At 42.3% G+C, this 27,930-nt stretch overlaps 1 protein-coding gene across 5 annotated transcripts; it reads left to right on the top strand.

Annotated features, from left to right (window-relative positions):
- Positions 1 to 56: 56 nt before the first annotated feature.
- Positions 57 to 26,289, top strand: ep300a (EP300 lysine acetyltransferase a). Of its 5 annotated transcripts, none has more exons than XM_013273407.3 (31): positions 57 to 560; positions 2,917 to 3,584; positions 4,664 to 4,843; positions 5,431 to 5,761; positions 6,067 to 6,180; positions 6,555 to 6,794; positions 7,142 to 7,247; positions 7,391 to 7,513; positions 7,961 to 8,078; positions 8,360 to 8,501; positions 8,926 to 8,997; positions 9,378 to 9,463; positions 9,750 to 9,902; positions 11,635 to 12,126; positions 12,524 to 12,944; positions 13,054 to 13,172; positions 13,319 to 13,382; positions 13,572 to 13,747; positions 15,157 to 15,245; positions 16,931 to 17,011; positions 17,430 to 17,486; positions 17,582 to 17,659; positions 17,759 to 17,826; positions 18,876 to 19,026; positions 19,462 to 19,608; positions 19,760 to 19,873; positions 20,006 to 20,171; positions 20,277 to 20,444; positions 20,599 to 20,760; positions 20,878 to 21,159; positions 21,349 to 26,289. In XM_013273407.3, exons 1-31 carry the CDS (start codon positions 467 to 469, stop codon positions 24,412 to 24,414), a joined length of 8,328 nt encoding a protein of 2,775 aa, XP_013128861.1. In that variant the 5' UTR covers positions 57 to 466; the 3' UTR covers positions 24,415 to 26,289. The 5 variants fall into 5 exon arrangements, with proteins under 5 accessions (XP_013128861.1, XP_005448112.1, XP_005448114.1 ...); XM_005448055.4 differs by having other exon boundaries at positions 16,901 to 17,011; XM_005448057.4 differs by having other exon boundaries at positions 6,067 to 6,186; positions 8,360 to 8,447; positions 16,901 to 17,011.
- Positions 26,290 to 27,930: the final 1,641 nt, after the last annotated feature.

The following is a 27,930-nucleotide window of genomic DNA, read 5'->3' as shown; positions in this document are numbered from 1 at the left end:
GCTGCCACCAGCAGCACCACCGTCACTTCGCAGGCAAACGAGGCTTTTCTGCCCGACATTATCTTCATCCAGACTCCGCTGGAAAGGAAGCTGAAATGACGGATGCGATCATGGGAGAGGTAGCAGGGGATAGTTTATTTACATCGGAAGAGGCTCTGTAAGTTTAGAGGGAAGCCGATGCGTGTGTCTCCCTCTACTTTCACGGACCCCCTCCTCCTCCGCTGGCAGAAATTTATAAAGAACAAAAAATCTGACGAGGGAGGGAGGGGGTTGATATACGCCGAGGCTGAAATCGAGAGGCGAACCCAGGGAAAGAGGAGTAATTCGTACCCGTGACTTTCCCCCTCTTAGTCCCCCAAAAGGAGGGGGAAAAGTCGCAATATTGGAAACGGAAAGGAATGAGGTTCTAAAGGTGTGAAAACGACTGCAATTGTGGATACTTTATATATTTTTATTTCGAAAAAATATGGCCGAGAACGTTCTGGACTCTGGCCCGCCTTCAGCCAAGAGGCCTAAACTCTCCTCTCCGGCACTTTCCGCGTCCGCCAGCGATGGAAACGGTAAGTACTGGCTCAGGTTATAATTTGGTTTGGTGTTATTCGTTGAGTTTTTTGTTTTTGAACGGCTTGTGGTTACTTAAAAGAGGAGGGAAACGCGGGATTACGCTTCTGTTTTTGTCGTAGCTTGCTAATGTTAGCGTGCTAGTAGTGAGTGTGTGTACGTGAAGAAACGCTCCCCGTCTAGCTCGCATGCTAACAGCCATTTTAGCCGGAGGTAGCTACTAGCCATCCAGCTATCGCTAGGCTAGCCCACTTGAACGCGGATCCTGTCCTGATGGTCCCGTGTCTAATGGCTACTTTAGCCGGGCTGTTTATAACCCCATTGCCAGTCAAACTTACGATTAAGTTTCTTGTTGTCTTAGAGTTGTCTTAAATTGACAGCCATGTATACGTACTGCTATTCTGTACTCGAGTTTTTAGGCTGCTAGCGTCTAAAACAACCTTGTTTTGCCCCATCATAACTCGGACCCTTTCCTAACTGCTGTAAGCCATCGTTAATGATGTTAGCGAAGACAGAGGTTGCAGACGGTGGTGCTGCTAGCCTGGTGAGAGCTAAATTTAGGCCCACGGGTCCGACTGATTGTTAAGCTCAAACTGCCATTGTTGGTATGTTTTTTGTGTGTGTGTGGATGGCGTGTGGCAGCAGCTGGAATAGTGGCCCGAGAACGAAACGGTGGAGCATGGACACAGCGCCATGCCCAACCACCGAGCTGCTAACCAGAAAGCCGAGTTAGTGACCGAATACTACTACACGCACGAAATATTCACCCAGATTTCATCACTTAGACATTCACTGAGTCGTTTCACCAAAGCCAGCTGCGTCTCTGCCCGCCTGCTCGGCAATAAGAGAGACCATTACGGTTAAATTAGTCAGGCACTGCACACATTTCCGTCACCTTGCAAAGTGTATTTCGATGACAGACGCATTACTGCCAAAAGATAAACACGATTTGAGGATGTAATTAACTGCACTCAAAATTATTCTTCGTGTCACTGCCATGAAGTGTGATTGTTGCCGAAAGATGCTTCCTGTTGATGTCTCCAGTTGTCTTTAAATCTTAGCGTTATTAAGGTTAAGGGTGCAATTGAACTGCAGATTATTTTCTTGGTTGATCAGTCCATTTGAAAAAGCATTTGCTCTATAAAACAACAGGAAATAGTAAAGGTGCTACCTAAATACCTTAGTTCGTTCAGACAGCCCCAAACTTAAACTATTGCATTGCTGTAAATGTAACAAAAAATAAAAATAAACTATTACTCAAATGTTATAGCACTGAACCAGTGTACCCGTTACATTTGTATTTTAAAGAAGGCTTAAGTTATTATTTGTCTAATATTTCTGCTTCCTGAGGGGAAAAAGGTTCAGTGTGGACAGACAGCATGTTTCAAATGTTTGTGAGCTGCAGTGAATTTATGTTTAACTTAGTTATGTATACTTGCTGACCGCCACATTTCTATGTAATGTGTAAGATGACTACCAGTTGTAATGTGTATGTTACACATTACTTGGTAATGTGTAACATAAAAATTGTGTGTTGAATGAGAGGAATATAGACTGCTAAAGCTTGGATTGCTGTTCCTGAAAGAATTTGTCCCCGGTCCCTGTGTATCTGTACCAATTTTTGTGGCCTTACTCCGATGAAATAGTCCATTCGGTGTCTGTCTGTGCAACACTTTGAATGTCTTTACTGATCACGGACTCTTTCTGCAAACTCGAGTAGTCAAGTTGGTTTTAAATCACACATCTCACCATAGGTTTACTGTGCTTGGCTGGATACAAAGCTTGCCACTAAAAACTTAACTGTCTGCATCTAGATACTACAGATTTTTTTCTCTCTCTCTTGACTAGAAGTGGTGTTTATTATTGTCCCTCACTTTGCTTCATTCAGCATTGTTGGTTAGCCGCTATACTTTGTCTGTCATCCCATTTTCTGTTTTACAAAATGTGTTAGACTCACAAGATGCATAGTGCGTCAAATGAATATCGTCCTACTCGTGTCACAGCTGATCACACTTTTGGTCATTTCACATGGAGGGAAAAATGCTTGGACAACACTCTTTTTATTTGATTCATCATATAAGTTTGTAAGGTTGCCCACCTCTAAATCATTTACTGGTTCTGTGTTTAGTGGTGTTGCATTGGATAGTATGTTTTTAATTTCTGATGTGAGAAAACTGGTCAGGCATGATCAGCTTTCATCAATTTTTGATGACAAGCAAGCGATCACATTTTCCCTCGGTCATGCTTAAATATGATGGATTATACCAGTTTAACATAGCTGTGGTCTCTGTTGTCGTCCTCCTCGCTCTTTCTCTACTTTTTTTGCCTTCCTGAACTTGCATTTCTTCCTTTCAGATTTTGGATCTCTGTTTGAATTGGAACACGACCTCCCAGATGAGCTCATCAGCTCCAATGAACCAGGTCTGGTCAATGGCGGGGACCCTAACCAGCTGCACACCACTCTAGGAGGAGGACCTGCATTGTTGGGTCCTGGAGGCGGTGGTGGAGGGGCAGGAGGATTGGGTCTTGGGCTTGGCCATGGTCCTGGGGGAGTTGGTGGAGGGCAGGATGCAGTGGCCAAGCATAAACAGCTGTCAGAACTTTTGCGTGCAGGGGCAACACCCTCAACTCAGCCGGGGCACCAAGGAGCCATGGGTAGCCCAGGAGGCCCTGCTGCCATGGGGCAGCACTTAGCGAACATGAAGGCGTCCCCTGGTCAGGGGCCTCAGCAGATGATGGGCCAGGGACAACACCTTTCCTCTCAGCAGCAGGCCAACATGATGCAGCAGCAGAGTGCTGCAGGTGGAATGATCAGGACCATGATGGGAGCACAGCAGAAAGGCAGTAATGGACAACAGCAGCCAGGCATGATTGGGAACCAGGTGATGAATGGCTCTCCAAGGATGGGCTTCGGCAATCAGGGGATGGCTGGTGGCAGCAACCTTTTGGCTGAGACCCTACAGCAGCCGGGAGCTGGGGGCCAGGCTGGGATAAGAGGCCAGCAGCCTGGAGCAATGAACAAGGTAGGTAGTGCTTCAGTTACAGACTTTTTTGTTTGTTTGTTTTTTCTATATTTGCAAGAAGGTTGCAAATGCAAAATAGTGGAAATTAACCCTTGCACACACTTAGTCTTGTTTGCCTTAGTATCATTTGTTCATCTTCAAGTTAATTTTCTGAGTAAGACTGAATTTTCTTCAGTCTTACAATTTTAAAACTTAAGAGGCAGGCATAGATGTATAACTATCAAAGGTGTTCTCACTTTCTCATTCATTGTTAAAGTTCTGTTTAGAGACACTTCGAGTTTAGACATAATGTGTATGTGCAAAACAAATTCTCAAATCCTGTTTTTATTCCTTAGAATTTCTTATTCTTTTCTGTGGACTTCAGTTTGTTCTCAGATGGTTATAGGTTCATGGTTGTATTTGTTTATTTTAACCAACGTAAGTAGTGCACTTGGGTTTGTTGTTTGAGTCCATCTGTGTGATTGACAGTCCCACAGGAGTGATGGTAAAATGTTGCAGCTGCAGGCTACTGGTGATGAAGATGATTCACTGTGGTAGAGCTACTGATGGTTGTTTTTTACCCAATCAAATGCAATGAGTGGGATTCCTGGTTAGGAATAGGTTAAAGGAAAAACTCAGATGAGCTTGCGATGGCCTCCTCAGTGTGGAAAGAGAAAAGAAGAATCACATCAGAATTACTGTTGCACTCTTTGCTATTGTGAATTGCTGTTTTCGTGTGTTTCAGAACGTATTCTAATGATATAGTTAGAACATGTTCTATCTCCACTAGCGTGGGATTTAATTTACTTAGTTGTTCCTTTTTAACCTTCGGTCTTATAAAGTTCACGGTGTGAGGAAATATCCACAAATCCAGCTCATTTAACAACTGAGACTTGGGTTCTTGAAACTTGGTTACACTACAAGATTATTTGGTAAAATAAGAGCACAACATACTGGCATTTGTAGAGCTCAGATGCTCAAGTCATTCTCAAGAAGGCATAGATTAATTTTAAGTCTTGTTTCATCCTTTTATCTTCATTATTCACACAAACATTTCTCTTTGAAACAAAATAAAAATAAGTTGTATTTTCATTTGCTAGATGGGGATGATGGGGAATCCAGGGGGGCCCTTTGGAGGCCCATATGGAAGTCAAGGGAATCAAGGTCTGGGAGGCACAGGGCTGGGCCCTCAGCTCCAGAACAAAGGTCCTATGGCTAATAGCATGGCCCAGTTCAATGTGGACAAGAAGAACCAGCCCATGCAAGGGATGAGCGCCATGGTAAGGAAGTTGAGCTGATCAAGAGAATGTTTCCAATAAATAATTTGTACTCTAATCCCTGTTACGAATTAGTAGATTACTATAAACTCTAGGACAGTACCTAAAAAGTTAAATCTGAGCAGATACTGATGCTGGTTGATAGCCAGTAATGATAAAAAAATGTTTTCTGTTATTTTATTTTTATCCAATTGTATCAGTAAATCAGAAGATCTTCATTTTTTTTTAAAAAAAAAAGAAAGTTGTATGTTTAAAATATTTTAGTTCTCCATCCCACTGGTTGTGAGCATTTAGCAAAAATTGATGTGAAAGAGAGATCTTTCACAGATATCTGTCAAATCTATCATTTAATCTCCCAACACAATCAGAAACTAGATTACCTCTTTCTGCTGCATTACCTTTTCATGTCCTGTCATTTGACTTGAGCACTCAGTACTCTAGTATTGCTGTAAACACCATCCTTTTATTTTGATCCTCCACCTCCTCTTCCATTTTTACTCCCTCTAATCTGCTGCCTTCTCTTTATTCTGTTTCTTTTCTCGTATTTCCTCCGTCTCACCTCGTCTTGTTGCTGCCCACTTTCTTTCCAGGGCACACAGCAGTCACAGACGGGTGTGGGTGGTCCCACAGGTGCACCCGTGGGTGGAGCCCCCGGGATGGTGCCAGGCGCTCAAGCAGGTCTGGTGGGTCCTGGTACCCAGGTTTCTGCAGCATCCGCTGCAGCTGGAGCACCGCCCACAGCCGACCCTGAAAAGCGCAAGCTAATCCAGCAGCAACTGGTACTCCTGCTACATGCACACAAGTGCCAACGGCGGGAGCAGGCCAATGGTGAAGTCTGGCAGTGCAACCTGCCCCACTGCCGCACTATGAAGAATGTCCTCAACCATATGACTCACTGCCAGGCTGGCAAGTCCTGTCAGGGTAAGTAGAAAGGATGTTGCATCCTCCTGGAAACACTGGATAAAATAATCCCTTCTGTAGCTGTCAAGCAGGATAGCTGGCAACGTTCCTCGTAATGAAAGTATATCTCACCTATTAGAGGGATGCAGCGCTTAAGCACATGAAGATTAGTTTTATTTATGCTACCTGATTTTTGAGAGTAGTACTTAAGAAAAACCCCAGCCCCATGCTTTTAATCAACTTCTAGTTTTTTATTGCTTTTATGTTGTTGTTGTTTTTTTGTTTTTTTTGTTTCTCCATAACCTCACTTTAAATATTTTCAACAGTTGCTCACTGTGCATCATCGAGGCAGATCATCTCCCACTGGAAGAATTGCACACGACATGACTGTCCTGTCTGCCTGCCGCTGAAGAATGCTGGGGACAAGAGGAACACGCAGTGTGAGTGTCTGTATCCGACCAAACAAAAGAATATACCTTTACATTTCCTTTCTTCATACCATTGGATACATTTTTTAGATACTGTGCTGTTATCATTATCAATATATTTACACAATATAAATGTGTAAATGTATTGATAATGATAACAGCAAAGTTTGATATTAATGTTGTAATGCTGATAAAGTAAGTATGATTTTGTACTGGGTTTGAAATGACAGCGTTGTCATTATTATATTATTGCACAAAAATAGAATAATTTGTTCTGAATTTTGTATAAGGATTCAGTGAATGATTTTTTTTTTTTTTTTTTTTTTTTTTTTTAAATTTCAAGCTGATTTTATGTATCATAACTTTTGCTTTTTGTGTTCTTACAGCTCTGCTTGCAGGGGCCGCTACAGGACTAGGCAGCTCACTTGGTACAGTCCCTGGTAGCCAACCAAGTGCTCCCAACCTCAATCAGCCGAGCCAGATTGATCCCAGCTCTATAGAAAGGGCCTATGCTGCTCTGGGCCTCACCTACCAAGGGAACCAAATCCAGGCTCAGACTTCCCAGCCTAACATGCCCAACCAAGGCCTGCAAGGGCAGGCTGGCGTGAGGCCTCTGAACCCACTGGGTGAGTTTAGTTTATTTTCAGTAAAAAGACATTGTCTGAATTGTCTGCTCTTTTAGAGCTTAATGCTAAGCATTTTTTTGAGGCCAGACAAGAGGTTAGGACCTTCAGAATGAGGGAATTGTATACTTGAAGTGGTTTTTCAGAAGCTGTTTATCGCTATTGGGAGCTATGAAGAGAGCTATATAAAATTGTCTGTCTGTCTCCAAGAAAAATAGTCATCTCAAGAATATGTTCCATGCCATGTAGCTAACCCTAATCCCAGGCAAAAGCTTGTCCACTGTGTCCTATTGTTAGGATGACACTGAGAATAAAGACATATAATTTAATTTCTTTTCTATGTGGTGTAGGTGTGAATCCTATGGGAGTGAATGGAGGTGTGGGTGCTTCCCCTCAGAGCCAGCAAGCCAGTCTACTGCAAGATACAATGATGCATCTTAATATGAACAGCCAGGGGTAAGAACAAACACCAATGCTTTTATGTTATTTTATTTTATTTTATTTTATTTATTTTTAAAGATTTGGTCAGTTCTACGTGAGTTTACGACATACATTTATTTTTAAGAAGCCATTTAAAGGATTCACTCTGTCTCTTCTAGTCTGAATGATGCTGGTGGGGTCGGTTCCATGCCTACAGCAGCCCCTCCCTCCGCCACAGGCATGAGGAAAAACTGGCATGAGGACATCACACAGGATCTACGAAATCATTTGGTACACAAGCTGTAAGTATTACAGAGAAAAGCTGCATTATTTATTTAGTTTTGCACTGCACATAGGATCACAATTAGATTTGCTGTGCGAATACATTTTTAAAAACATAGTGTGCCTTTTTAAAAAATTTTTTTAGTTCCGTTCATCTGCCTGAATATGAAGATTTAGGTGTCATGTATTCCTTTATTGTAGCCATAAACACAAAACATACTGGTGGATTATCATATTAAATATGGCGACTGTTTCAGAATAGAATAGACAGGGTTATGTGCTTGGTTTCATCAAGTTTTTTTTTTTTTTTTTTGTCGTGAGATCTGAGTGATGCCATCGAGACTGGATGTCCTTGTTGTGTTCATCTCAGACGCATACCTCTGTCTGTGCTGTAGTTGAAAGCTACACAATTTCCACTCTCTTTTCCTTCATTCTATTTTCTGTCCTCTTTACTTGTCCCTCCACAGCGTCCAGGCCATCTTTCCGACTCCGGATCCCGCTGCCCTCAAGGACCGTCGAATGGAGAACCTGGTGGCGTATGCCCGAAAAGTTGAGGGTGACATGTATGAATCGGCTAACAGCAGAGTAAGTTACCCTTTTCACTTGAGAAATCAGAGGTGTTGGCGTTTCAGTACGTCCCTCTGTAAGTCATGGTGCTGTCATTACTCATTCATTAAATTTATAGCAGCAGGTGAAACCCTTTCTTTTTATTTCCTGTTGGTAACTTGTCTTTTTACCAAGATGAAAGATGGCCACAGATTTGTTATTAATTCAGTTTCATTTCAAAATAATTTATATTTTTGTGTCCTCTCTGTGTTCAAATTCTTGTTTTCTAATGTCCTTTTTGTCTTGTTCCGTTTTGCCAGGCTGAGTATTATCATTTGCTGGCAGAGAAGATCTACAAGATCCAGAAGGAATTGGAAGAGAAGAGGAGGACCCGACTGCAGAAGCAAGGTGTGAATATTGGATCTGCTGGCATGGGTCAGCCCCCTACTGGGCTGCCTCCAAGTGAGTGAACCTGTTGGGTGGTTACAGTTCCATTTTTTTTTTTGTAAGTGTCACTTGATGGACTGTGACATTTTAATATGTTGTTTTATTTATTTATTTAATCTCATTCTGTTAATTTAGTGGAAGCTACATTGTGAATGTAGTGTTATTTGTACCATATTGGATTATGACCTGCAGTCGTGTATGTTAGATCTTAACAGGTTTCTCCCAGTTGCTGCAGTGCAATGTCTCCTACTATTTAAGATCTATTACTTAAGAGGTGTATGCATTGCTAGTAATCAATACCACAAGCTTTAAAAAATGGATGAAACAGCTTTTGCTGGTATTACAGGGGGGGTGAAATATTTTAGGGTTTGTTCAAGGTCTTCTGCTCATGTTTGGTGCACAGATGCATGAGCTTCTTCTCCTGCCCCTGTCTTTACAGACGGTCCCCTAACTGACCCGGCAATGGTGCGACCAGCTGGACCAAATCAGATGAACAGAATGCAAAGCCCAGGTAAAACATCTGTAGTTGCTGGCACAACAACTTTTATTTATTTATTTTCTATTTATATTTTACCAAATGTTAACTTGGATCAATGAGCCATATGGGCTGATTGTAATGCCTTGATTATTCTCCACTGTGGACATAGACAGCTGGAGACCTCTGAGTGGCTGTGCGTCTCTGAAATCTGCTGTTGTGCTCACTCTGATGGCAAAATTTCTCTCACAAAAATATATAATCAAGGCTTTACAGTTGAGTTTCTTTGCCCTCATGTTGACACCGCATTCTGTTTGGCGGGGACCCCCCCCTCCCTCCAGCGTTGATCATTTTTTAAAATAAAATCCATGTAAAATATGTTTATGTTGTATATCATAAATTCTGTGTTTTGTCAGGTATGAATCAGTTTAACCAAATGGGAATACAGTCTATGGGCCAGAGGTCAACACCTCCTTTACCCTTGGGAGCATCTGGCAACCAGGTGAGTACACACAGTGTTTCGGATATTATGTATGTATGTATGGATGTATGTATGGATGTATGTATGGATGTATGGATGGATGGATGGATGGATGGATTGATTGTTTTTGCCACACAATAAAATTCCCTGACTGAACGCTTTCATGATGATGTTAGTGTAGCAGAACACAGTTTAAAGGGCAGGGAAAATAAAATGAGTAGCTGTTAAATTAGTTTATTTTTAAAAAAATCACACTTCTAAGAAAAAGGTTTTTTGAAGACCAGTGCTCTTGTTTTTTAATCTTCAGATGGGAATGGTTGGGCCCAGGGTGGGGCAGCCCAATGTTAACCAGCTGCCGGCCCCGTATATGTCCCAGGGACAGTTTCCTGGCTCAGGACCTGGAGTTGGAGCAGTTCAGTCTGGGATGACACCACCTGGGGGACCGGGAGGTATGGTGCAGGTAAGAGGGCTCGCACTTCTTTTTGCCGTTGCTTAGACATCCTGATTGTAGCTGTAGCAATTCATATTTAGGTCTTTAATAAGGACAGTCCTTCATTTCTTCTTTTCTTTTTTCTTTCTTTTTTTCCCTCCAACTCAAATATGAACTCGGTTGTTAATGTGTTGGATGTGATTAGGAGAATTGTATAGAGTACTGTGTAGGTCATTGTGTTCTCTAGCCATGAGTTATACACGTAAAACTAGGGATGCACCAATCCTTTGGATCAGATATATTTCCAGTTGTGACTTGGTTCACTTGTATGTTGTTCTGTGTTATTTTACCACATACCAGTAGAAGTACATATAGCTTAGAGGAAGCTAACAGGAAAAGGCCTGTACATTTTACTCAACCACATACTGTGGTCAAGTGAGTTGACACGATTGAAAAGCTCCAACAATCCTTTACCTGTGTGTCTGTTTATTTCTCTCTCGTTCTCTCTTGTTGGGAAGCTTTTGCTGCACTTACAGTAACAAAAGTGTTGTCGCCAATTTGATTAATATTGACTTCAATTGTCTCTTGCTTGCTCCACTCTACATGAGAGGTGTGTTTAAGTGTGTGCACTCGCTGTGAGTCAAGGGAAGGCAAAACTAGTGCGAGTGTAAATAACAACAGTATAAAGTAACCCAATGGTGTTCACAGTAAGCTGAAAGTGTAATTTTTAAGCCCAACGGAGCAGGCACTATCTTTAAATCCCAGTAGAATTGCAAGAGTTATACTTACATAACATGCATTCAGATTGTCCCAGGTCGTGGTTTCCTTCCACAAATGGCTTTGCAAAAATCGCGTAAAAAGCTCTGGCAACAACAAAAACATTATAATCCAGAAACACACTTTGCCGAGCTGATCATCTGTTCATAGCACTTCCTACGTTGGAGTCAACTTGAACTATTGCATGTCCGCCATTACTTGCAATAACCGGAAGTGGCGTCATTTTTCACGGGAAACGTAGTTTTTACCCTACAGGGCCTTTCAAAAGTTTACTGGTGTTTTTAAAAGTCATATTTGACTCTGTGCCTTTCTGTGTAGTTTCTGGAATGCTTAGAAATTAAATTGCCTTCTTGGAAACCTTCTTGAACTGCTTACCAGCAGTTCAACTTATCCTCAACAGCTCATCTCAGCATCACTGAGACATGGAGTGAGCGGGCGTTTTTATTGTTTTTGATCTCTTGGTTAATTCAGATATGTTTTACCTGAAGGAGTCACTGTAGCTAGTGCACTTGAATTGGGAGGGGTAAAAAAAAAAAGAAAAAAAAAAAGAAGAAGAACAAACTCTAATGTGGATTCCAGTCTACTGACATCTAGCAGTGAAAATGATGCACACTGTAACTTTAAATTAACATAAGCACTGATACTCTGTATTGGCAGATATTTAGAGCCTTATCTAAACAGGATTGGTGCATCCCCATTTAAAATTTAGCAAGCTAAAATGTAAAACTGAAGAAGAAAAAACAGATCGCACTGCAATATTCTGGGTTAATCTAAAATTTTATGCGGTAAAATGTAAATGTAGAAGATGAGTAGGCTGTTCATTCTTGCCATCCTCGTGCAGTATTGTTACAATTTCCCTAATGCGTGATGTTAAGGAACATGGATAGAATATAAAGGATCCTGATGTAATCTAATTTCATACATTCTTAGGTTACCCAAAGAACAACATTTTCTGTCTCTTAACCAACTTTACCTCTGTCGTCAGACGCAGATGGGCACTCCTCCCCCCCTCTCAGTTGCGAGTCCTCTAGCACAGCTGGGTTCAGCTGGCACTCCCAGTGGGGTCCCTGCAGTAGGGCCAATGGGTCCTCAAAGCGTGGGTGGTGGAGGTCCCAATTCAGCTGTCGGAGCCCCTGCCTCATCAATGACTCCATCTAACACAAACCAGCAACCCAACTCCAACCCTCATTTGGGGGCCATGCGTGGCAGCTCACCCTCTCCTGCTCACAGCCGATCACCTACTCCCCACCAGACGCCCCCCAGGCTTGCTGGGTCACAGACGCCACAACCACACACCCCTAATGCATCACATTTGGTGCCACCCCCAACTCCTCAGCAGAACCAGCTTGGTCAGGGTCCTGGCTCCAACAAGCCCCTCCAGCAGCAACACATGGGCCCTGCTGGTTCAACCACTCCATCTCATCCTGGAATGGCCTCCAGTTCAACACCGCATGGCAGTCAGCTGCCACGCACTCCGGTCAGTGTCCCTTTTTTTTTTTTTTTTTTTTAAACTTGCGTTTATTTTTAATTCATGGATTAGAAACTTTAAAAATCAGGTCTTGTTTGTGGAAAAGTTTTAGACAATGATGAAAATGCTTTAAAGAGAAAATACTTCAGAAATAATAGCACAAATATCTGAATCAGATCATCATGATCATATCAATGATTTGCTGTGGACATGCTTTGCCTCAAAGGTAAATTTACACAGTTCATCAAAGTTCTTTACAGACTTTATGCTCCAGGCAACTGCCAGAGGGATTAAGCTATGTCACATTGCCCTTTCTGTTAATGTTTGACTTATGTTTCCCTGTCGTGCATCACTGGCATATTTACTACTTGTATGCATCTAAGTCTATTTGTGTGTGTCTCTTCAGTTGTCCCAGAAAGGTTCGTTCCCAGCTGATAGTCAGGCCCCGACTCCAGCTTCTGTCAGCAGTTTAGACACCTCGTCCCAGCAACCGGCATCGGACACTTCGGCCAATAATGTTGACATGAAGATGGAGGTCAAACATCAGGATGAGGAGGATGAGAGCGACGCCGGGAGCTGCTCCAAAGGAGGGAAACTCGGCAACCTCAAAATGGAGGAGAAACCTGTAAAATCCGAACTGAAAAAAGAAGAGTGTTCTGGAGAAGGCGGTAAAGGAGTTCCTATGGAAACGTCGACTACAACACAGGTGTCAGGAGTAAAGACGGAAGACAGGAAACCGGAGATAAAGAAAGAGGTGAAGAAAGAGGTGAAAGATGAAGAGGAGACCTCGGAGGCAGTTGTATCACAGGCCCCAGTGAAAAAGAAGAGTAAGTCAAAAATAAATTTTTACCAGCTGTTTTACACCTGCTGAAAATGAATCATGTTTTATTCATCCTTTCATCTCATTCTGCCCTCTAATCTCCATCATTCTTACAGTCTTCAAGCCAGAGGAGCTTCGTCAGGCCCTGATGCCCACGCTTGAATCTCTCTACAGACAAGATCCAGAGTCTCTGCCCTTCAGAATGCCTGTTGATCCACAGCTGCTCTGCATACCTGTATGTACCCCTGCTGAGGTTTACATTATTTATACTTGCTCAGTGTCATATTTGCAAAAAAAAGTTGAACTTTCTATCTGCATTTTAACTCGCATAAATTTTAGTAGACTGTTTAACTGCTCTGCTTTGACATTGTGATGTTCCAGGATTACTTTGACATTGTGAAGAACCCAATGGACTTATCAACCATCAAGCGAAAGCTAGACACAGGTTAGTATGTGCTGTTGCATTTATGGAAACTTAGTGGACCACAACAAAAATGCATGGATTTTGGGGGTGTTAGAAGTTGATATGTGAAGAAGACTGAAGAAGACTTTTACACTTTCAGAAGACTAAAAGTGTAAAAGTTCTTGATTTTTAGGTTGGAAAGTCATCATGGTTTACGTGTGTTGGTTTTAGGTCAGTACCAGGAGCCCTGGCAGTACGTGGAAGACATCTGGCTGATGTTCAACAATGCCTGGCTGTACAATCGCAAAACCTCACGAGTCTACAAGTACTGCTCCAAGCTGGCCGAGGTTTTCGAACAGGAGATCGACCCCGTGATGCAGAGTCTTGGCTACTGTTGTGGGAGGAAGGTGAGACAAAGTGTGGAATAACTGGCTGAATGGATGAAGTGGAATAGGAGTGGGTACAGGTCACTCTTAAATTGGCAACAGCACTGCATAGGTTAGAGCTGTTCAACAGAGTTTGGTTATGGTTTGAGAGTCATTCGTATGTTCGTCAAGTATTGTGCATGTAAGGGTGGAAACACAAGCAATCTGCCAGAAAATCTAGTGAAAGTGCATTACATAGGCAGACAAATGCCCCACGTGTTTTGTATAGCAGCCCAGAGCTCACACGGTAACGACATTAAAGGTAAAGAAACTCAATCCTGACATGGTGTGAAGAGCTGAGTGCATGTTTGCATTGGTTAAAATTAACACGGCCAATTAACTCATCAAAGTATTTACAAATGAATTTGAACCAGAGTCTAAGTAAACTACAGCTTAGTGTATCTGGCTAAATATTAAGCAACGATTTAGTCTTATACTTTTATACTTTCCATAAGTTTTTTTCCTAACAAGCGAACCAATCCATGCAGTCTAAAACTATTACAGTTTTATAAAACGCAGGTTGAAGATGTGTGTTTGAATTCCTTGACCGTGTTTCAGACCTGAAAAAGGAAGCAAGTGAAGTGGGTTCATAGCTAAAATTGGCCTTGAGCATGCCACTGCGATATCACATTTCAGCTCTCATTAGACTCTATTTTTGGTTTTGCAGACAAATAACAAAACTGATTTGCCCCCTATTATTAAAAGCTGGCTGAAAGTATGGTAGAGTGTGACAAATCGAAGTAGAACTTGACTTATTCTGTCAAGTTTTTTTTTTTTTTATTTTTTTTTTTATTATATAAAATAAAAACCTAAACAGAACTTGGGAAATGTTGTCTCCTGTGAGTTTTTTTCAGGTTAAATATTGATGGAGGTTTCTCTCACATTATCTGTATTTCACTTGTTTCTGGTTCGCCACACAAGTCAAGTATAAACATTTTTCTTGAAATAGTTTATATATTTGTGCCACTGTCACAGTGTGATTAAACTGAAGGTCAGTTTTAAGAAGTGCTTAGATTTGATAATACTGTTGTGTGGTGTGGGGTTGTTAACTCGGGCAGCTGTCCCAGCAAGAGTGCGGGGGAGGGGGTTGCAATTTAATGTTGAACTTGACTGAAGTAGCTAGCTTCAATGCTAATTGTATGACATAGATGCATTAGCTGCCTAGGTGGAGCTCACCACACACAGGCTGAGGTTGAGGGATAGAAAAGTCAGATTCTGGGAGTTTATTTCATTACTTTTATAAGTATTGAGGCTATACCAGTGACAGGGCATTGGTGAGTTTGCCTCATTCACATGATGCTGATTAAATGATTTGAAAGGCTGAAGATTCAGTTGTTGATGGTCAAGAGGTTAATGCGTTCTTTATTATTTTCTTTGCTTCTCCCCATCAGCTGGAGTTCTCTCCTCAGACGTTGTGCTGCTACGGAAAGCAGCTGTGCACTATCCCCCGGGACGCTGCATACTTCAGCTACCAGAACAGGTATGGGGGGAGAAGGGAGGAACAATAAAGAAATGAAGGGTAATAGGAAGAATGGATAGTAAAAGAGGAAGGGATTGTAGAACAGAGCCATTTAGAAGAGTTTATTCATTGGGCCAGTATTCAGAGAATATGAGGTAAATTCCAAATGATTATCTGATTAATTTTGTTTCCCTAAACACTTCCCTTCACTTCATGTTCTCCATTTTTTTTTTTTTTTTTTTTTTTTTTTTTTTTTTTAATTAAAAATTTCCATGTGGTGCCTAATGCACTGGCATTTTAACAGTCAGTCCTCTGATCACATTCTTTAAGAAGTGTTTGTGTGTGTGATTATGTAAAGAAAGCTCCGCTTAAAATATTTAAACACCAGTGTTTCCCGCAGAACTAGATTTTATCTGTGTGGTTGCGAGGCAGGCAACCCACTAACAACTGCAAACGAACACTCCCTTGGTTTCTAAAATGCTTAATAAATAAATAAATAAATAATTAACATTTATATTTTGGCACACTGATTAAAGCGGCATAATCACCTGCCTCACTTAGTAAGTTCTCTATCCAGTGGACGGACTCCTGCTTCATCACCTTTGACTGCAGGTGTCGAATTTATTTCTACAGCACAGCGAGACATAGCTCTCCACCCTGCTGCAGGTTCTGGTTAGGGTGGCTCTCCACAACCAATCAAAAGTGGCATCACAGTCCAAGACTGTCGAGTAAGTCTGTTCCACCAAAGGATAAGAGACTTGAGACAGGTGAAGGATATTGAGGACCAGCCTACTTGTAGGGAAATGAGATGGTGAGGACTGAAGCTAACTAGTTGACAGTGACAGACTTTTCAAAATAACTGTGGTGTATCGGTTACTAGTTAATCAATAATGTTAAACATAATTAAAATTAAATTGAGTAAAAATAATTGGTGACTCGCCGAAGCAAAGTTTTACTGTGGGGAAACGATGCTAACACATACTGAAGTCAGAAGAAACTGGACGATAAATGCCACACTTTCAAAATCTTCCTTGGATCATTTTTAAAAATTATTTCTATTATTATCATCATCATTATCATTATTAAGTACAGTCATGAAAACTTAGTGGAATGTGAAAGGACCGACTTTAAAATGAACTTCCTGAATGAACAGCTCAGCAGTTGTCTGTGCTTACTTGTTCATTATCTGTTGAGTGTTTGTATTACGTCCTGTGACACAGCTTCCTGCTCCCCATTTAGCGCCTGTTGATTCTGCTCCTGCTCTGTTAGCTGTGGTGGTTGTTGTTGTTGTTGCTGTTGTTGCTCATCCTCTCATGTCCAAATTGCTAATCTGTGCTTTGCCTCGGCTCTCTGCTGTGTGTTGTCCTGGATGTTTGTCTCGTCTTGTTCCCATACGACTTGTCTGTCTCTCCTCCCCAAATGATTGTGATATCAACATTGGCTTGCATTTGCCTTGCCCCACCATGTACCACCAACCCCCTCCACCTCATTCCCTCACCCCTTAAAATCATGACTGGCTGTTGCGGTGACGACTTCCCTGCTGTCCTGCGTTCCTCCTTCCTGCACTTCCTGCTTGCTTGGCTTGTGGCACCCTGCCTTGCCCATGTCCTATACCATTTGGTGACTGCCCTCCCATGCGCTGTCTGTGGTTGACTGTGCTGTGGGGAACGGTGTAGTTCACCAAAATTTGGGCTTCTTGCTAACAGGTACCACTACTGCGAAAAGTGTTTCAACGAGATCCAGGGAGAGACCGTTTCCCTGGGTGACGACCCCACCCAGCCACAGACGTGAGTATTAGTCAATAAAATGTGATTTTTGTGAAACGTAAATGTCACCTTTCAGCATGCTACATGCTTTTTAATGCTTTCCAGTTAATCTCTCGTGTGAGTCTACACTGTTCATTTCCATTATAGGAAAAAAGAAACTGCAATAGGCGTACTTTGAATCATATTTCATGGTGTAATCTTTACCAGCAAGGGCATGTGCTGTAGACTCTACACCTAATATTAGATTTAGTAGATTTTAATACATCAATGAGAAAAGAGAAATGAAAATTTCTGCATTCCACTCAATTTCTTATCTAAGTTAATTTCATTTTCTCATCATGCCCCCTAAAGAGATTTTATTAAGTGTTTTGGAATAATTTATTTTAAATTCCCACCTACTAATACTCAGTTTTACAATATCCCGCTTTGTTGGTTTCAGATCAATAAACAAGGATCAGTTTGAGAAGAAGAAGAATGACACACTGGACCCTGAGCTGTAAGTCGGCCTTTTGTCGTGGGAAAATTTAATTTAGGTGGTGGGGTGAAGAGATTTGGTCTAAGCTGTGTCTTCCCCTCTGTCCCTGTGGTCAGGTTTGTTGAATGTATGGATTGTGGTCGCAAGATGCATCAGATCTGCGTCTTGCACAATGAAACGATCTGGCCAGAAGGGTAAGTAGCCTTTTTGTTTTGTTTGATTTCTGTGAAAGTCCAGCTGGTGTTTGGTAAAAACTGATTTTGGTCTTTATCCGTCTTGTTTCTGTTTCATAGTTTTGTATGTGATGGCTGCTTAAAGAAGTCGAATAAGACGAGGAAGGAAAACAAGTATTCTGCCAAAAGTAAGTGGACATTTGTGAGCTCACTTTTGTAATTGTGCAGCTTTTAGTGTTTCACACAGATCAGTTAGTCTTTGGTGCAATGGGGGGTAGGGCTGTTCGATATAACGATATATATATCGGATGACGATAGAAAAACGTCTATCGTTTCATTTTACGCTATCGTTTGTTTCGTGGTGTCGCAAAATAAACTGTTTACAGCAATATTTTTTCATCATTTTGATGGTCACTGTAGTGGCTATATTAATTTCTTAAAGTTCTGTCTTTCTCTTATATTTAATATAACCACACTACGGACGGACAAGCGCTTGTTTTTTATGCGTTTTCGTTAGCAACAACGACGGTAAAACCACGGCGTGTCCGCTTGTTTATTTTCCACATAAACCTTTCACAATAAAGCTCAAGATCCTGTTGAGGCTTTTCAAAATAAAACGAGTCACGTGAAAGATGCAGAGTATTAACGGATGAGAAGCAAAAAAGAGCCGCCAGGTGCTAAAAAATAAACCTTAGACTCAAACGTTAGAACAGACTTTTCTCCGCAGCACGCTGTGTAATAAATACTCACAAAGAAAACGGCGGCCGTTACAACTTACGTCTAAAAATGTATAGTTCCATGCATCAGTTAAAACACTCGACTCCAGGTACACGACGCCCAGCTGGAAACACTTCACGCAAGTCGAGATGCCCGAGATTCACAGAATTTACAGGAAATGTTACATTTTTGTAATTTATATCGTTATATCGACGATAGATGTCTTAATATCGGGATATGAGATTTTGGTCATATCGCACAGCCCTAATGGGGGGTGTATATGCTTATAATTATAACCGAATTAACTTTGGCTATATGTTGCTCTTATAACCATTTGACCAAACTCTGACATAAAATAATAATTACAGCTAAAGTTTGTGTTGGCTTTCCTCCAGCTTGATGTCTTTCCCTGCAGTTGTTCAGAGTGTGTTAGATGTACACTTACCAACAGAAGTTTTTATATTTGTCATTTTGTGCTGGCTGTTTTATACAGTTGTTGACTCACTTAACTGTCCCACAGGGTTGCCCCAAACTAAGCTTGGGGTTTTTCTGGAGCAAAGGGTGAACGACTTCTTAAAGCGACAGGCCAACCCAGAGTCTGGAGAGGTCTTCATTCGTGTTGTTCATGTCTCTGATAAAGTCGTGGAGGTCAAACCAGGCATGAAGTCCAGGTACAACACTCTTCATCCAGAGCTGGAGCTAGGTTTACCTACACCAGCTCTTGTGTGTCAAATAGATCAAGGCGTTTTGGGAATTCAAGTTGAAATCTTGCGTCTGGTAAAACCTGCAACATTTCATTAATTGAGATAAGGAAAGGTGTCAGTGTTTATTTGTGAATTTATTTTTCGATTTACTGAATTTTAAAGAATGGAGTAATGGTTAGTTAATGCTATAAATGCTTTTAAAACAAAATATTTTTTCTTTAATTTAAAATTTCCTGAATAAAAGAGAGTGTTGAAATGGAAGCTAACAGTGATTAAGCTAATAATTATGATTAAATAAATGCAATCTAGCTATCAGCTTGTTGCAGACGTCTGTGAGTATAGGCTTTCATTTGGATTCACATCATTCACAGCTCCTGTATTAACTCGTGCTTTTGTCTCCAGATTTGTGGACAGCGGCGAAATGTCCGAGTCATTCCCATACAGGACTAAAGCCCTTTTTGCATTCGAGGACATTGATGGAGCAGACGTCTGTTTCTTTGGTATGCATGTTCAGGAGTATGGATCTGACTGCCCTCAGCCCAACCAGAGGTAACGATATCACCATATTGTTAAACCTTTACCAAGTACTTTGTGTTTTTCTATTTTGTTATATTATATTATTTAAAATGTAGTTTCAGCTTTTTTGATACAATCTTTTTTTAATTTAAATTTTTTTTTTGTTTTTATGTCATCCACTCAGGCGAGTGTACATCTCCTACCTGGATAGCGTACACTTCTTTCGGCCGCGCTCTCTAAGAACAGCAGTTTACCATGAAATACTCATTGGCTACTTGGAGTACGTGAAGAAGTTGGGGTGAGTGCTGCTACAAGACAAAACATTTATTTTGTTCCGGGCTACACAAATTCTTACAAAAAGTTGTTATTTTCATATAGTTTAATTTGTCCAGTAGATGTTAAATTTGTGTTCTCTTGTTTGAACTCGTAGCTACACCACCGGCCACATCTGGGCCTGCCCACCTAGCGAAGGCGACGACTACATCTTCCACTGTCACCCTGCAGATCAGAAGATCCCAAAGCCCAAACGCCTTCAGGAGTGGTACAAGAAAATGCTGGATAAAGCTGTGGCAGAACGGATAGTGCATGACTATAAGGTAAAGAGGCATTCTTTGGCCTCTGGAGGGTTTAGAACAGGAGTAAAGATCAACTTTATTGTATAATACATGAGTAATAACAATACGGTCTGTTTACCCCAAAAGGATATATTCAAGCAGGCGACAGAGGATCGTTTGACCAGTGCCAAGGAATTGCCTTACTTTGAGGGGGACTTTTGGCCTAATGTGCTGGAGGAGAGCATCAAGGAGCTGGAGCAGGAGGAGGAGGAGAGGAAAAGGGAGGAGAACAGCACTTCCAATGAGAGTGTTGATGTAAGAATTAACAACTCAATGTAGTTCTTGAATCTAAATGCACTGATTGAAAGAGGGGTGAATAAGGGTTAGCGTTACAAAGGGCAGTTTCTCATCAGTGTGATTGTTTTGTTTTAAACCACAAGGACTTTATTTATTTTATTTTTCGGTGCAGGACACAAAAGGAGACAGCAAAAATGCAAAGAAGAAGAACAACAAAAAGACTAGTAAGAACAAGAGCAGCCTGAGCCGAGCCAATAAGAAGAAGCCTGGGATGCCTAATGTCTCCAATGACCTATCACAGAAACTCTATGCCACTATGGAAAAACACAAAGAGGTATGTGGGGTGGGGGATTGAGGTTTTGCCATTTTTTGGGGGGTGAGCTGCTGGCAAAAAGTTGAAACTGTTTTAAAGACTAGGTTTCATCTGATCTCCTCTCTTTTCCTCTCCTAGGTGTTCTTTGTGATTCGGCTGATTGCAGGCCCAATGGCAAATGCCTTGCCCCCTATTGCTGACCCAGATCCCCTGATGGCATGTGACCTCATGGATGGTCGTGATGCTTTCCTGACACTGGCCCGAGACAAGCACCTTGAATTCAGCTCGCTGAGGAGGTCCATGTGGAGCTCAATGTGCATGTTGGTGGAGTTGCACAACCAAAGCCAGGACCGCTTCGTTTACACGTGCAATGAGTGCAAACACCACGTGGAGACTCGCTTCCACTGTACTGTTTGTGAGGTGAGTTGGAAAGAGAAGTGAGGTGTGTTTGGTTTATCTGATTTGTCCCAGGGCAAAATAGGTGAAGTTTGGGTTTATTATCATCATTATTATTATTATTATTATTATTATGTTTATTATTATGTTTATTAATGTAATTGTTCTAAAACCTCCAAGTTACATTTCTGTTTCTATTGTCATCTGTTTTAGGATTACGACCTCTGCATCACATGCTACAACACTAAGGGACATGAGCACAAGATGGAGAAGTTAGGCCTCGGCTTGGATGATGAGAGCAGCAATCAGTCTGCCGCTGCCACTCAGAGTCCCGGAGATTCCCGTCGCCTCAGCATCCAGCGCTGTATCCAGTCGCTCGTCCACGCATGCCAGTGCCGAAATGCCAATTGCTCTCTGCCGTCCTGCCAGAAGATGAAACGTGTCGTTCAGCACACAAAAGGATGCAAGAGAAAAACCAACGGTGGCTGCCCCATCTGCAAGCAGCTTATCGCATTGTGTTGTTATCATGCTAAGCACTGTCAGGAAAACAAGTGCCCAGTCCCATTCTGTCTAAATATCAAGCACAAGCTTCGCCAGCAGCAGCTGCAGCACAGGCTTCAGCAAGCTCAGATGCTGAGAAGGAGAATGGCCAGCATGCAGAGAGTGGGCCAGCCCGCTGCAGGAGGAGCACCTGGGGGAAATGGACAACCCTCTCCTGGAGCCAACAATGGAGCTACTGGTCCTGGTACCCCTACATCGGGAACGCAGCCCCCTACCCCACAGACACCTACCCAGGGTAACATGTCTGCACCTTCTCAGCAGCAGGGGGTTGGGATGGGTGGTATGGGAACTCCAGGTGAGCAACAGCAAGGTGGTGGCATTCCCCCTCAACACCATCTCCACCAGTTTCCATCAGCAGGTGGAGGGGGGATGATGAATTCTCCTCAGCAGCAGATGGTACCTCAGCTTCAGCAGCAGCCACCAAATCTCCAGCAGCTCCAGCAGCAGCAGCAGCATCCTGGTAGTTTGCCTCCATACAACCCCAGACCAGCTGGAGTCCCTCCTCTTCACCAACCCCTTGGGAAACCTGGAATGGGTCCAGCAACCCCTCCTCTGCAACAACCACCACCCAACCAAGGCCAGGGGTCCATGGGTGTCCAAGGCCAGCAGCAAGGGCCACCCCTGGCTGCTGTAGAGACGGCACTAAAAATCCAGCGCCTGGCAGAGACCCAGAGACAGATGGCTCACGCCCAAGCACACATGCGTGGGTTGGGACAGGGGGGCATGATACCTCCACATCCTCACCATCAGAACAACCAGGCCCAGATGAGAATGCCCCACATTGGGGCTCAGGGAGTTGATGGAAGGACTATGTTAGATCCACAGCAACCAGGAACGCTAACAGGGATGCAACAGGGTGGTCCTTCGTCACAATTGCCGCCTCAAGTTCAGCAGCAGGTCCAGCCAGGTGGACAGCTTCAGCCAACAAACCAGCAGTGGGGTGCTGGGGGACCAACCATGAACCAACAACAACGGCAAAACATGATGGGTCATATGACACCACAGCCAGCGGTTCCCCAACCACAGCAACAAATGCTGAATCAGCAGCAGCCTCAACCAGGAAACCGAGGGTTGATGCAGGCAATTGGAGGAGCAGGGGGGGTACCTGCTTCATTAGCAGCTGGATCGGGGAACTTGCCCCAGGCTGCACTACAAGATCTCCTGCGAGCGCTACGCTCCCCAAGCTCAATCTCGCAACAGCAGCAAGTCCTCAACATCCTTCGTTCCAACCCAACGCTCATGGCTGCTTTTATTCGGCAGAGAGCAGCCAGGTATCAAGGTGCTCAGGGTGGCCCTGGAGGAGCAGGCGGGCCTCCACAAGGAGGTCCTGGAGGTGTGCGTTTCCAAGGAGCTGCTGGAGGTCTGCCTGGTGTAGGAGCGCCTGGAGCCAACCAGCTTGCCAATATGGATGGACAACAGCAGGTTAATGTGAACCAGGCAGGCCCGCCAGGGATGAACATACCTCAGGGTGGAGCAGGGGGAGGAAATATGCCCACCATGGCTCAGCTTCAGCAGTTACAGCAGCGCCCGATGTTGCCAGGAAACTTACAGCAACAACAGCAAATGGCCACTTTGCTGCAGCAGCAGCAGCAGCAGCAGCAGCAACAACAGCAGCAACAACAGGGAGGAATGCAACCAGGTCAGCAAGGGAACATGGCCAATATGACACCACAGTTCAGAGAGATGTTTTTGAGAAGACTGCAGCAACAGCAACAAATGGGGAACCACGGCCAGTTCCAGCAGCCTCAAGGACTCCAGCAGCAGCAACAAGGCCAGCAAAGCTTCATGCAGCCTGGCCAGGGACAGCCAGGGATAACCCCATCTTCTCAACCCCAACCTGGGGGTGGTGTAGGGGTTCCCCAGCAGCAAGGAGGACCACCAGGTGGGCCAGGACAGCTAGGCCAGCAAGGCTACCAGATGTCACAAGTAGCTGCAGTGCTCCAGCACAGGGTGATGCAGCAGCAGCAGCAGCAAAATCAAATGGGTGGTCTTCAAGGACAAGATGTAGGCCCCAGTGGAGGCCCTGGAGGACCTCCACTCCAGCCTGGACAAGGTGGATCAGGGCCAGGGCAACAACCGCAGAGTGGTGCAGGTGGTGGCCCCCCAATGCCACAGACGTCCCAAGCCATGCTTGCCCAAAATATCCAGCAGAGGCTCCTGCAGCAGCAGCAACAGCAGCACCTTGGAGGGGGTTCTCCAGCCCACCATAGCAGTCCTATGAGTCCCCAGCAGCAGATGGCCCAGTCGCCCCATCACCACCTACAGGGACAAGGAGGACTCGGTCCAGCTGGATCGCTCAGCAGTCAGGTCCGGTCCCCTCAGCCCTCACCAAGGCCACAGTCGCAGCCTCCACGCTCCAGCCCGTCCCCGCGCATGCAGCCTTCCTCCCAACCTCAGCCCTCACCTCACCGCATCTCCCCTCAGACCCAGAGTGGGTCGCCCCACCCAGGGCATCTCAGTCAACATTACTCCAACATGGCACCACCCCAACCTCCACAACCCCAGCAACAGCAGCCAGGTAGTTCTGTAGATCCTAGTCAGTACAATTCGGACCAGAACTCTATTATGTCTCAGCTGAGTGGGATGACGGGGATGCACGGTGGACAAGGGGGGCAGTCAGACATGTTGGGTGGGAACAACAACAGCGGCGGCAACAACAACAACAACAACAACAACAACCAGGAGTTGGGAACGAACATTAACCACAACCTGATGTAGCCTTGACTCTGTACTGTCTCTCTCCGTCGTGATGCTCTGATCTGTTGCCCCAAATGACAAACTGCCAGGAAAGGAGAGCGGGGCAGCTTTGGGGTTTTAGAAGTTTTTATTTTTTATTTAAATATTTTTCTGATGTATAAATATGAACTGAAAGCTTCCTTCCTATGGGAGATGCAACATCAATCTTAGAAGTCAATAATTGAATAAATTAAAACAATGGTAAGTTATTGCTGTTAATAAATATCTATATATTTTTGCCAATTGTGTACAAAAAGGTGGAAGGTCAGTGTTTCAGGTTGAAGATATTACTTCTTTAAGTATATGACAATATTTTTGGGGACTGAGAATTTTTGCCTTTTTATGAATATTTTTAAGATTTCAAATGTTGCTAAAAATGAGAGTTGACATGATGTACTTTTTTTTTTTTTTATTATTATTATTCTTTTATTTTTTCTCCTCAAATACCCATCATGATTGTATCTATTTTGCAGAGTACGTTTATTTTATTTCTATATTATTATTATTATAATTATTATTATTTCGTTCCCTCGGCAATTCGTTAATCAGGCATCAACATATCTTCCGTTACCCGACCCTTCTTCTGGACACACAAACGTAGATTTTTCCAGTGACTGCAGCGATTCAGAAGTATATTTATTGGGTTTGTAGGTGGTTAGGAAGGTGTGTTCAATGCAGTTTGATTTATTTTTTACATTTTTTTTGACAGCTATCCCAGGTTTGTCTGTGTCAGGGTTTCTATAATTTGAATTAAACCTTAAGATCTTTTGTTTTTTTTCCTTATGGGGCCGCCTCTTCGCACTTCTCCTGTGAATGTGCACACTTTCTTCATCTTAACTTCTCCTGCTCCACAACCTGCATTCTATATAACTGTATTATAGCTGTTGAAGCTCGCTGATGATTTTAAAAAAAAAGGAAAAAAAAAAAAGAGGTTGTGTGTACATATATTACAGCTGCATTTATGAACAGTAACCTGGAGAAGAGGTCGCTAAAATCCCGCCTTTATCCCGAACCACAACGGTTTTCCTTATATCCTTATCCTCCCCCCATCCCACACCCTCACGACTGCCTCTCAGCCACAAGGTTTAATTCACTGTTAGTACTGTACAAATTAAGAAATGATGGACTTGGATACTGTTGTTTGTTTGTTTGTTTGTTTTTTCTTTTGTAATGAAAGTGAAAGATGTAAAATAAGTGTACATACTTTAAAATCTTATGAGCAGAGACATTTTCTGCCGTTGTTTCCTCTTGTTTGATTGAATATTTGCTTGTATGTGTTTGGAAAAAAAAAAGTGCTCCTGAGCTACTGTACAGTATTGTTTTGTTTCGTTTTCTATAATGTACAGTATGGGGTGTAGTCGGTCACAAGCACCAATGCGCCTTTTTCTGTGTAAGGTTTTAGGGAGGCTATAGCAACCGAGTCACACACCTAAACAATCTCAGCAGTTAAGACAGGAAACCTGTACGACGATGAGCCGAAGCTGGGGTCGGTTAGAGGTGTGACTTAAGAGTTCAAATTTGGTCATTTAGCTTTTTATGGAGAGGACTGAAGACACAATATTCACATGCTCACTATTTTTCTTAAAGGTCGGGCTTGCTGGGTATGGGGAAGGGAACGCATCAGAAACCAGGTGGCAATATATCTTGAGACTTATTTTATAAGAAAAAAAACAAGGAAAAACTGTCTTTTATAAATAGATATATTATTTAATTTTATTTTTTGGAAATAAAACTTGAAGCTACAGGAATTAATAGATAAAACATGCTTTGTTTTTGTATTAAAGATGTTATGGTGATGCAAAAAGACACTGCAGACAGTCTTTCAGTTCGCCTGGGGAGGCCTTGGAGTATATTATACCATCCTTTTTTTTCTTTTCTTTTTTTTTGGTTTTGAAGAAATGTTTCATGTACATGAATATAGTTGTAAACATACTGAATCACTGTACAAACTGATGGCAACTGAACAAATAGTTTTGTTTTTATCATTTCTTTTTCCTAAAGAGACTGGAAGTAAGACTATTTAAATATTTGTTTAGTATTCAAATGGAATCTTTGACCACTCTCTTCTCTTCTCTTTTCTTTTCTTTTTTGTTCTTGTTAACAGTTTTGGTGCTTGCTGAGAGAAAGCAAAAATAACTGTTGCTCCATTTTCATTAGTTTCTTTTAAGTTATTTCGGTGGTCTGATTGTTTTTGTTTTTGCCAATAAATTAATTGTACAATAAAGTATGTTTGTACCATTGGAAAAAATACCTTCTTTTTATTTTTCTCTGCCAGTGATTAATGACAATATGATGCATCTGAGAAGCCTGTGCCATTTGAAGATGGACAGTAAATAAGTTAAAGTTTAAAAAAATTCCACATTTAAGTGATGAAGAGGTTTAAAGGGTTTTTGCCAGAGGACACTGAAGTGTTTTGTCATCCTGTGGGATGAGTTTGTTCAGCTCTAGCATTTTAGAAGGAAGCTGTGTCAGCATGTTTTCTGTTAATAGATCAGATATTGTCAGCTATTTTTCAAACTCTTAAATACATGTATATAGCTCTTAAAATTGACTATATCTTGTACTAAGTGCCAAACTGGAGTTCTCGAATTGTCATTTGAAGCTGCCTTTAAAAAACCGATTCTGTCCAAGTTTTAAGCCTGAGATTTGTTTTTTCCAAGTTCCTTCCTTATGGACCACAACTGTGTAGGTAAGAATAATGTATTTACTTATGGTTTAAAGTTAAGCATCTTAGGGGAATGGTTGTTTTTAATGGCTTTTTCATCACGGTGTTGTGCAAAATGATGCAAATGCATCAGCTGTTCCAAGTTCTCCAGTAAGAGCATTTTGTTGGTTTTGTTTTTACTAGCCTAAATTTGCACCACAGTAAGTTCAAATAAAATGGAGTAAATTAAAGATGCAATTTGCTAATTAAGCTGTCTAAACTGTGCTAAGATTAGCTGATAAATCTCCAGCCCTACCCTCTCAATCAAATATGGACATGCATACCTAAGAAAGAAAAAAAAAAAAAAAAAACCCCAAAAAACAAATATAGAGATGGAAAAAATGCTAAACCTGAGCTTTCATCATGATTCTCCACAAACCAACAATGGACTGATGGCTGCATCCATCATTTATATACAGTCAATGGTCAAAATATGTGAAAACTATCAAGTCAAAGAAAGAAAGTTTAAACTTGAAATCTGCTTTTAAAAAACCTCTGCATTAATATTTTTTGAACCCCAACGTTATTTCTAAACATGGCATCAGAGATATTACAGGCCATGTCTGCAGTAGAAAAGTATAACCATTTAAATCTATGTAATATAACTGTAAATTAAGTACAACGATTTAGGTTTTTCTAAGAAAAGAATAGGACATATAAATATATATTTAATGGTACACTGAGTAAAATTTCACCACTAGATAGCAGCAGATTGCAGTCAAGTGAATTCTGTTCTCCCAATTCAAGTAAGTAATCCCAGCTGCACCTGCATGAGTCTAGGCCAGGGGTCCCCA

The sequence above is a fragment of the Oreochromis niloticus genome, linkage group LG8, assembly GCF_001858045.2.
Source record: "Oreochromis niloticus isolate F11D_XX linkage group LG8, O_niloticus_UMD_NMBU, whole genome shotgun sequence".
NCBI classification, from domain to species: domain Eukaryota; kingdom Metazoa; phylum Chordata; class Actinopteri; order Cichliformes; family Cichlidae; genus Oreochromis; species Oreochromis niloticus.
This window is presented reverse-complemented; position numbering and strand designations above follow the sequence as displayed.